Source organism: Camellia sinensis, chromosome 5, assembly GCF_055761805.1.
Source record: "Camellia sinensis isolate YWXY chromosome 5, ASM5576180v1, whole genome shotgun sequence".
Taxonomy (NCBI): domain Eukaryota; kingdom Viridiplantae; phylum Streptophyta; class Magnoliopsida; order Ericales; family Theaceae; genus Camellia; species Camellia sinensis.
The window spans coordinates 140,868,854-140,878,689 of NC_138965.1; the positions used below are offsets into that span (position 1 = coordinate 140,868,854).

Below are 9,836 nucleotides of genomic sequence, written 5' to 3' on the forward strand. Positions count from 1 at the left end.
TCCGTGTGTGAGTTTATGGTTGATATTGTTGAGAGATAAGAGAGGGAGCTTTTTATTCTTCTAAGTAGTACACGACTTTTTATTTATTTATTTATTTATTTATGACGTGGAATTTTTGTAGATTTACTTCTGTGGAATAAACCCAGATGCCTATAATAAATCACAGGTTCGGGTTAAGTGCAAAAGATGGGCTGTTTGGTACAGTTTTTTTTTTTTGGGGAGTATAGTTTGGTATACTTTTTGTATGAGTTGCTTATGTTTTTATATATTTATTTTTTATTATTATTATTATTATTATTATTATTATTTATTTTAGAAATTTATTGTAAATTAAAAACTGATAATTAAAAAGTATAAGTCAAAAGTATTCTTCTCCTTAATGAGTAATTTTTAATTTATTTAAGTTATTTTTATTTAATAAGTCGTATAATCGGAAAAAAAGAAAGGCACAACCATTGTTTTCTCAGTTTCAATTAATGAACATTATTTTTTTTATATTATGCTACTTGTATTTAATAAAGTTGTAAATCGTAAATGCACTAAATATGTAACTCTAGCATGATTAAGTTTAGAAGATTTTACTAGTGTTGTGACAGGGGTTGTGTATGTTCTTAAAGATTTTTGATAAATATTTTTCGACGGAGGTAGGTATCCATTTTTTTATAAAGATTTTGGATAAATATTTTTGAAAGAACATTCATTTTGGTTTTTAGATTAGGTTGAGTTTGTATTTATGGATCAAACTGTGAAAATTTAATTATTTTAGGAACTGAAGTGAAAAAAAAAAATTATTTTTTTTAACAATTAAAGTGAAAAACTTATTTTTAAAAAATTTTAAATTACCTATAGATCGTCATGAGAGTTAATAATTGGATCAAAGTGGAAAACAAAAAATAATTTAGAGACTAAAGTGAAAAATGGCCATAGGTAAAAGTGTAATTGATCCTACAAGAAAATTGGAGCACATTCATTGCAGGGAAATTCTATTTACACAATTACATTCACTTCTTTACCCCTCAATTTTTCTCTACCAATTTTATCTATACGTGAAATTATCTTTAAAGATAAAAGATAAAAATTAAATAGATTTAATTACTTCTTTACACTCATTACATTTCAATCCATACTTCTTTTCTTCTTTTCTCATTTCTTTTTCTCTACTATATATTTACTTTTAAAAAGTGAAAATTATAGTATTTTGATCATAAAAAAAAGAAAGTGATAATCGTTTTTTAAAATTGTTGCTTGACTTTTGTTCGGTGTATCAAAACTGAACAAAATCAAATAGCTCGGAATTACTCTGCCGAACAAAAAATACATATCTGGTAACCCACTAATGCACAAAAAATATTTGTTCAATAACTTACTGCTGAACAAAAAGTACATGCTTGGTAATTTACTGCCAAGCATTTTTAGTTTCATTTTATGACATTTTTGGTTTTTTTACTTTGAAGAATTATGCTTCTACTCATTGTAGTAAGGCTAGTAGTGCATTGTTAACGGACTACAATCATGAGTTCATTATAGACGAGGTTCGTTAGATTTATCTATTTGCTGGTCATCTAGTACATTCGATAACAAGTAATTGTATCCGCTTTTATTACCCGTGTGTTAATGGATGGAAGAACATATAGACTACTCAAATTGATAAATTTTGTACGCTTGTCAGTCCTGATGTAGTAACTAACGAAATTATCGACATAGATGGATTATAATAACATCTCAATGTGTTTTTATAGATGTTTGTATTGATAGATTTGAAGATATTTGTATTGACAGATTTTATGAATGTTTTTATGAATATTTGTACACTTCATATTTTTACGGATGCTTGATACTTTAAGGGAAGTGAATTTGTAAACGTGCGATAACTGATAACTAGACAAATCTAGTTTGTTCGACAATATGATACTGAAATAATCTCAATTTTGGCAATATATAACCGAGCAAACCTATTATAAATTTAGGGGAAAAAAATGATATTTTAAGGAAAAGTGAATTTGTAAACATGCGGCAATAGATATCTGGACAAATATAATTAGTTCGGTAACATGACATCGGAGTAATAGGTGTAATGAGAAAAATTTGTAAGGATTTTGAAAAAAGTTTAATTTTGATATTATGAAAGGTGCAATGAGAATTTAAAATTTTTCTTAATGGTATAATAAGAAAATAAATATAGGGGCATTTACACATAAATATTAATTTATGAACTTATACTCCATTAAGTCCTAACTTAGATTTTTTAGACTTTCAAGTCTCATTAAATTTTTAACAACCGAAATAACATTTCAAATAATGATAGTTCATCATTTATTATTATCTATAAAGAAACATGATGATTTGACATTTGTTTTGATTTTCAAAACTTTAAAACATTAACTTTCAAATTGAAAAAATTAAAAAAAAAATTATGTGCAAAAAAAAAAAAACTAATTAGTGTATTTGGTTTTAGTTTTCTGGAAATCGAGTTTTTTTTTTATTTTTTCGTTTTTTAAAAAAATTTTAGTGAATATTTTTAAAATTTTAAGTATTTTTTAACTTTGTTAGATGCACCTTACTTAGATATATTTAAATAGTAAAATATTTGTGAAAAAATATTTTAATAAATAAATAAATATATAAAAATACAAAAAAAATGTTTGTATTTCTAGTATTTAGTAGATTTTTTAAAGATTTTTTTTACAAATATTATATTTTTAAGCTTATTTATAGTGTGTCTAAAATTTTAAAAATTTACTTAAAATATTAAACAAATTTAGTGAAAATAAAAAAAAATATGAAAAATAAAAAAGTAAAATTTTTTGAAAAGTGAATTTTAAAAACTGAAACTAAACAAAGTGAATGTTTTTTTTTGTTTAAAATTGAAAAAATTGAATTATTTTTTTGTGTAAAATTGAAAATTTTGTATCTATAAAGGAGCATGATGATGGAACATTGATGTGCAAAACAAAAAAAAAAAAACTTTAAAAATGAAAAAATTGATAATATTCTCAATTTTAAAATTGAAAAAAAAACTGAAAATGTTCTCGATTTTATTAGATAGTTGAATCAAAGAAGGGCAAAAATGTTTAATCCCATACTTTATTTTTTTATCAGTTAGTGAAACAATTATCTGAAATATTACTATGTAAAATTGATAATATTTTTAATTTTAAAAATTAAAAAAAATTGATAATATTTTTAATTTTATTAAATAAAATTTATTAATTTAAATTTTTTAAAATAAGATATGAACTACGATAATATTTATAAATAAAATTTTTAAGTAATTAATTCATAAATATAAAAAGGTAAACCTGTAAGTAGAATTTCCCCACAGTGAGATTGTGTAGATTTTTATTTTATTCATATGACAAGACAAAAGGATAAATGGACAAAATGTTATCACATAAGACCATCTCCAACGGTTTAGTAAATTTGGCATCAGATTTGAAATTTGATAAAAAATATACTTTTTGAAACTCTAACAGTTTCACCAAATTAGTATCAAAATGAGAATTGAACAAAAAAATTATTAAACTGATAACAGAATACAGGTTTCACCAAATTACTGTGCGTGACCGTTGGAGGAGTCCAACCGGTCAATCAGCCGATTGACCGGCCGGTCGACCGGTTTCCTTTCAAATAGTGAATTCAAACTGGTCAAAAAAAGGTTCAAATAGGTAAAAAAAAAAAAAAAAAAAACTTACCAGTCGACCAATCGGTCGCCCCTCCCCCTTTTGATGCTCACCGTTGGAGCCAGTAGTATAAAATTGAAAAAATTGACTTTTTTTAACTCAAAGTTAATAAAAAATTTGATTAGCGGTCGGAGATTCTCTAAAACAAAAATGATGGGACGAAATAAACGAGCGATATTTTGCCGAGTTTACAAAAGCGAAACGACAAAAACAAATTGACAAATTAAAAATGTAATAATCGAAGAAAACGATAAAATGTTTCGAAATATATCGGTTTCGCATTGTCTAGGGTTCAGATAATTTTCCGGGATCCGATAAATCAACATCTCGCCGCCGATTCACTCCCGAAACAACCCAATCCCATCATCATCATCACTGCTCTCAATCGTTCGTTGGTTCGAAAACCGAAACTCATTTCTGTGAATCCGAAATATCTGTACTCAATTTTCTTTCAGTGTAATTTCAGTTAAAACCGTGACAATTTCGGAACCTTAATCAAAGGTGAGATTTTTATTCATTTTTATGTCTGTTTCTGTCAATCGGCGAAGTGGGTTTTACTTTCAAATCGATTTGCTTACTAATTTTACAAGAAAAATGTAAAGTTCTACAAAATTGTTTACCAAACAATATGGGTGTGGATAAAAAATTTAGTAGAATATTTGGGTCTCTTATTTTACAATTCGTCTTGGTCATCTTTTGAACTCTCTCTCTATGACAGTTACGCTGTGTTTGATTAGAAGATTTGAGGAGGGATTTGGAAAGAGAAAGGAAAAAGTTAGGTGAAATGTGAATAAAACATATTTATATTTCACCTAGTTTCACACACTTTTTTCCTTTCCTTTTCCAAATCTCTCCCCGAATCTCCCAACCAAACACAACATTAATTTGTCCACTAATAATAGATTGGATTGGTTTTTTGCCTAGTGTAAATGAAATGCTCCTGGATTTGCTTAAATAGTCACTGGGTTTCTTTGTGTTGTTCTTGTTTGCTGCCTTGTAATGTTGGTTGTTGTGTGATAAGAATGGTGGAGGCTTCGTAATCATATTTGTAATCAAGATTTTCTTCATAGAATAAGCTAATTTGCTTGTTCTTGATGGGGTTGAATTGTATTATGCTCCTCTTTCAATTTTATTCTTAGTTTGGACTCCCGAAGTCATGAAGATCACGGTCACAGCATTGCGAAATTAAACTAATTTGCTTTGCAGCATTATCCAGAAACTTGATGGTTACTGACCCTATAAATTGATTTACTTTGTTTGTGAAGATTTATGATTTTTATAGTCTCAGAATCTTGTTTTTAGTTGATTGTGTGGTATGTTTGTGTCTTTTATGTAACTTCTGTAGGTTTTGTGTGGTCAAATCTTTTGTTCTTTGCTTTTCGTGTGGCAAGATGGTTTACTTTCTCTACTTTGCTTAGGTTCTCGGGTTCCATTTCTGGATTGGTCATAAGTTGTCATGCAGTCAATGGCCCATAGGTCACTGGAAGTCCTTTTACGGGCCTTCATGTGGTTAATTGCTCATTAGACTTACACAGTGGCCTTACCTGGATGGCTATGTTGTTCCTGTCGTGCAATGCAACCCTTGTCGGGTGACCTCTGTGGACTTATATTATTTGTTCTACAACAAAGTATCAACCAACCTGTGTGTGGTGGATGTTCTTGTCTGCAAGTAATTTCATAATGGATTCAAATATTTGCATGTTTTTCCTTTAGATGTAGACATTATTTATTTATTTTTATGCCAGATGTAGACATAATTATCGAATAGGTGGATTTAGTTCTTGAGTTCTCTTAGAGAGTGTATTAGACAACAAGGCTAACTTTGTCTTGTTACCATAAGTAGTAAGATTAAAGAGGTGAGGCAATGCGATAGCATTGCTCGGCCTCTTGTTATGTTATTTTATTTATTAACACATTTTTGCTGTCTTATGGTTCTTCTGCAGAGAATCAACTGCTAATGGTGGAGACTCAAGAGTTCTTTGATGATTTTTCAGCTACCCAGTACAAGGATAATAAAGTATGCTATAGAAATGTTCATATTTGTTCTCTTACTATTGCCTTTCATGTTATCCTAACCCTCTTCAGCCCTAACTCCAAGTAGTTGCCATTACCTATGTTACATAGACTTGGGTATAGGTGTCGGGGGTGGGATTGTATCTGGTGGTTGGACCCCTCAAACCTCTAAGTGAAGGATATGATGACTTGGCAAAAAAGGATTTTTTTTCGTATTTTAATCTATTTGTTTGGGATAAAATGGTGTTTTATGCAACATGTAGAGTTAAAAAAGACACTTGTTTTTATAGAAAGCGACAAAAATACATATAATGACAGTGGTAATACAATAATATAACGAAATTGAATTGATGTATGTGCTTGCTAGTGCATATTTGATTGGAAGTATCAAACAAATATACCATACCTTCATCTAGGTGTTAAGTGTTTGACACGAATACCAGATTTGTTTTGGAGAGTTATTGTAAGACATTATTTTGCTGCATGTATTTTCCCCAAGATTCATGCTTTCTAGTATCAAGTTTTCTTGCCTTTTTTTAATAAGTAAAATTTCTTAAACCTTTGGATGTGCTTATTTTACTAGGGTTTAGCACCTCCTCGAGCCACCGACCCTGGTTGGGCCCATGGAATTATGGTAAATGGGGGTCAGCAAAAGATTAAGTGCAAATACTGTCAGAAAGTTATTCTTGGTGGTGGAATTTCAAGACTAAAGCAACATTTAGCTGGGGAAAGGGGGAATGTAGCTCCGTGTGAGGAAGTACCAGAGGATGTCAAGTTGCAATTTCAACAATATTTAGGCTTTAAAGTTCTGGAAAAGCTGAAGAGGCAGAAAAGATTAAAAGGTGGCAAGAAATCCACTTTGTCCTACTTAGACAACTGCAAAGGAGTCAATGATGTACATAGAAACCCTCCCAAGACAGCTACTAGCCGAGGTTCTTCTGGGGAAAGAAGGGGGAAAGAGGTTGATGAGGGAACATCCAATCGAACAAAGAAACACAAGAAGGATTTTCATCCAATGGCTATTCCTGTTGCTCATCCTCTAAACCAGAGTTCTGCTTCTGAAGAGATCATCAATCAGGCAGATATAGCTGTAGCAAAATTTATGTATGATGCTGGTATACCTTTCAGTGCCTCGAATTCATATTATTTCCAGCTGATGGCTGATGCTATTACTGCTGCAGGTCCTGGTTATAAAATGCCTTCTTATCATTCTCTGAGGGGTAAATTATTAAACAACAGTTTTCAAGAGGCAAAGGAACTATGTTGTGAACTGAGAAAATCTTGGGAAGTGACCGGGTGTTCAATCATGGTTGATAGATGGGCAGATAAAACTGGACGCACAGTTATAAACTTCTTTGTTTATTGTTCGAAGGGCACAGTCTTCCTCAAATCTGCTGATGCTACTGGTATCAGTAAATCCTCTGAAGCACTTCTGAGTTTATTTGATAGTGTTGTTCAAGAAGTGCGGCCCAATAATATTGTCAACTTCGTGACAGATACTGAACCAAGTTTTAAAGCTGCAGGGAAAGCCTTAATGGATAAGTACAGAACGTTTTTCTGGAGTGCCAGTGGTGCACACTGTATTGATTTAATGCTCGAGGAAATTGGAAAAATGGATGAAGTGAAAGAGGTTTTGGCAAAGGCTAAACAAATAACACAGTTCATATATAATAATTCTTGGGTCCTTAATTTGATGAGGAAGAGGACTGGAGGAAGTGACATTATCCAACTTGCAATTACTAGGCACGCATCCAATTTCCTGACACTGCAAAGCATTGTATCTTTGAAAGAGCCTCTCCATCAGATGTTTACTGGTGCCACTTGGATGCAATCAACTTTCTCTAAGCAAAGGGCAGGGCTTGATGTGGCAGAAATTATGGTGGACCCGTGTTTCTGGTCACAGTGTGATCGAACACTAAATGCCACAAAACCCCTACTTACTGTTTTACATCTCATTGATTGTGAAGACAGACCATCAGTGGGTTATATTTATGATGCAATGGAGAAAGCGAAGAAAAGCATCATTGTGGCATTTGATAGCAACAAATCTGATTACTTGCCATACTTAGATGTTATTGATCGCATTTGGCAAGAGGAACTCCATAGCCCCCTTCATGCAGCTGGATACTACCTCAACCCATCCATATTTTACAACCCTGGTTTCTCAACTAACAAAGTCATTCAAAAAGGGTTACTTGATTGCATTGAGATGTTAGAGCCTAACTTGACTGCTCAGGTTACAATTACAAGCCACATTAATTTCTATGAGGATGCTGTAGGTGATTTTGGTCGTCCTGTGGCATTACGTGGTCGAGAGTCACTTGCCCCAGGTGACCCTCAATTCAAAATAGTTTTTTTGAAACATATTATTGTTCATGATTTAGTAATCACTTGTGTTGTTTTACAGCTACATGGTGGTCTCTTTATGCATCTGATTATCCGGATCTGCAAAGATTAGCTTTGAGGGTTTTAAGTCAAACCTGCAGTATAAGTACGACCCGATGTGAAAGGAGTTGGAGCATGTTTGACCAAATCCATGCAAAGAAGAGGAATCGGTTGGAATATCAAAGATTGAAGGACCTCATATTTGTTCACCATAACTTATGCCTTAAAGAGAGGTAACATCTTTTGTCTACATTTTGTATACATATTCTTCTACTTGCTTGGTTGGGCTATTCTTTGTTCGTAGATGTAGTTCTAGTAGATGAAACTAAGAAAGGAATTAACACTAAATTATAAATTTGGGGTAACCATAACTTATGCCTTAAAGAGAGGTAACAACTTTTGTTTACATTTTGTATACATATTCTACTACTTGCTTGGTTCTAGTAGATGAAACTAAAGAATTAACACTAAATTATAAATTCGGAGAGAAACACTCTAGTTATAAGGATTTAAATTAAAAAAAATTGAATATATGAAATGTCTTTAGTAGCAGTAGAAGTGAAAATAATGGAGATGTGAAAATTGAAAATTAGGTAATAATAAATAGTGAATTTCTTCTTACACATTATTTTTCTGGGGATTCTCACTTTATAGGCAAATATGCAATATTTAGTGGGTTATAAAGCATCTTCTTAATTCAAGGTTATATGTATTATTTCAGTTTTGAACTTTGACTTGATACCATAAATTTCAGCAATACATCCTATATTATTACCCTTTTTTCATTACATAGTGGTCATCATTATTTAGTAAGAAAGTAACATTCAAAATTCTATTAGTAAGTTAAATGTATCACCTAAACTTTGGCTTGTCTTACTATGCAAGAAGGCGGGAAGCAAATAGGAGGAGTACAAAGGATGAATATGATCCTTTATGCTTAGAAGCTATGGAGGCCGACATGAGTGATTGGGTGGAAGACCCCGGAAGCGTTGAGGGCGAGGATTATAGCTGGATGGATGTAACAGTTCCAATCGACAGGACCGTGGCTAGTCCTAAAAAGCAAATTGTTGATATTTTTAATGATTGTACAAATGACAATTGCAGTGATGACTATAAGTGTATCCATCATATATAGAATTTTTTTTCCTGTTGTTGTATTTGTAATTAATGTTATCATTTTTTGAATTGCTGAACTTCTTTGGCAATTTAGAAAATTTGTGGTGTTAATCTGTAGAGTATAGATTGAGAACTTTAATCTGTTTGAGTAGGACTCCACCCCAAGTAAAGCCCAATTTTAATTTGTTTATCTAAAACTATCATGTATCTAAGTTTGACTACTCGAATCCTTTTATTTTTAAATCCTTAATTTAAACACAACCCTGATTTTATTTGTGATTACTATTGCATACATTTGAAATTAAACATGTCTTACATAGCAACAAATTATGCATATTATGTAGATATAAATATAACTGTGCAACTTATGTTTTACTTAGGGTGGGTTTAGGTTGAGAATCTTATGTTAAGAGGTCAAGTTCAGACAAGTTACTAGTTGTTTGAACGGGTTGTTAAGCCATCCGGACTCTAACTTGCTCGAGTGGACATGAGTTTGTCCCTCCTATCCGTGATTTTTGGGTCTACCATTGTGGGCAAGCAATGGTACTAGACATTAAGGAGAGATGAGACATTGGGAAAAGAAAAGGAGTCTAAAAAAATCAATGAACATTAATGAATCATCATTTATGGATATTGCACATG

At 31.5% G+C, this 9,836-nt stretch overlaps 1 protein-coding gene across 2 annotated transcripts; it reads left to right on the forward strand.

Moving 5' to 3' along the window:
* The first annotated feature begins 3,832 nt into the window (after window positions 1-3,832).
* LOC114298970 (uncharacterized) lies at window positions 3,833-9,292 on the forward strand. 2 transcript variants are annotated; one of them, XM_082869883.1, is made up of 5 exons: window positions 3,833-4,181; window positions 5,624-5,697; window positions 6,277-8,023; window positions 8,101-8,311; window positions 8,967-9,292. In XM_082869883.1, exons 2-5 carry the CDS (start codon window positions 5,638-5,640, stop codon window positions 9,211-9,213), a joined length of 2,265 nt encoding a protein of 754 aa, XP_082726009.1. In that variant the 5' UTR covers window positions 3,833-4,181; window positions 5,624-5,637; the 3' UTR covers window positions 9,214-9,292. The 2 variants fall into 2 exon arrangements, with proteins under 2 accessions (XP_082726009.1, XP_028099436.2); XM_028243635.2 differs by having other exon boundaries at window positions 3,887-4,181; window positions 8,964-9,292.
* Window positions 9,293-9,836: the final 544 nt, after the last annotated feature.

Coding starts and splice junctions, on each gene's coding strand:
- LOC114298970 (XM_028243635.2), top strand. CDS start 5,638: ATGGTGGAGACTCAAGAGTTCTTTGATGATTTTTCAGCTACCCAGTAC. Junction 5,698..6,276: donor CCCAGTACAAGGATAATAAA/GTATGCTATAGA, acceptor TTATTTTACTAG/GGTTTAGCACCTCCTCGAGC. Junction 8,024..8,100: donor TCGAGAGTCACTTGCCCCAG/GTGACCCTCAAT, acceptor GTTGTTTTACAG/CTACATGGTGGTCTCTTTAT.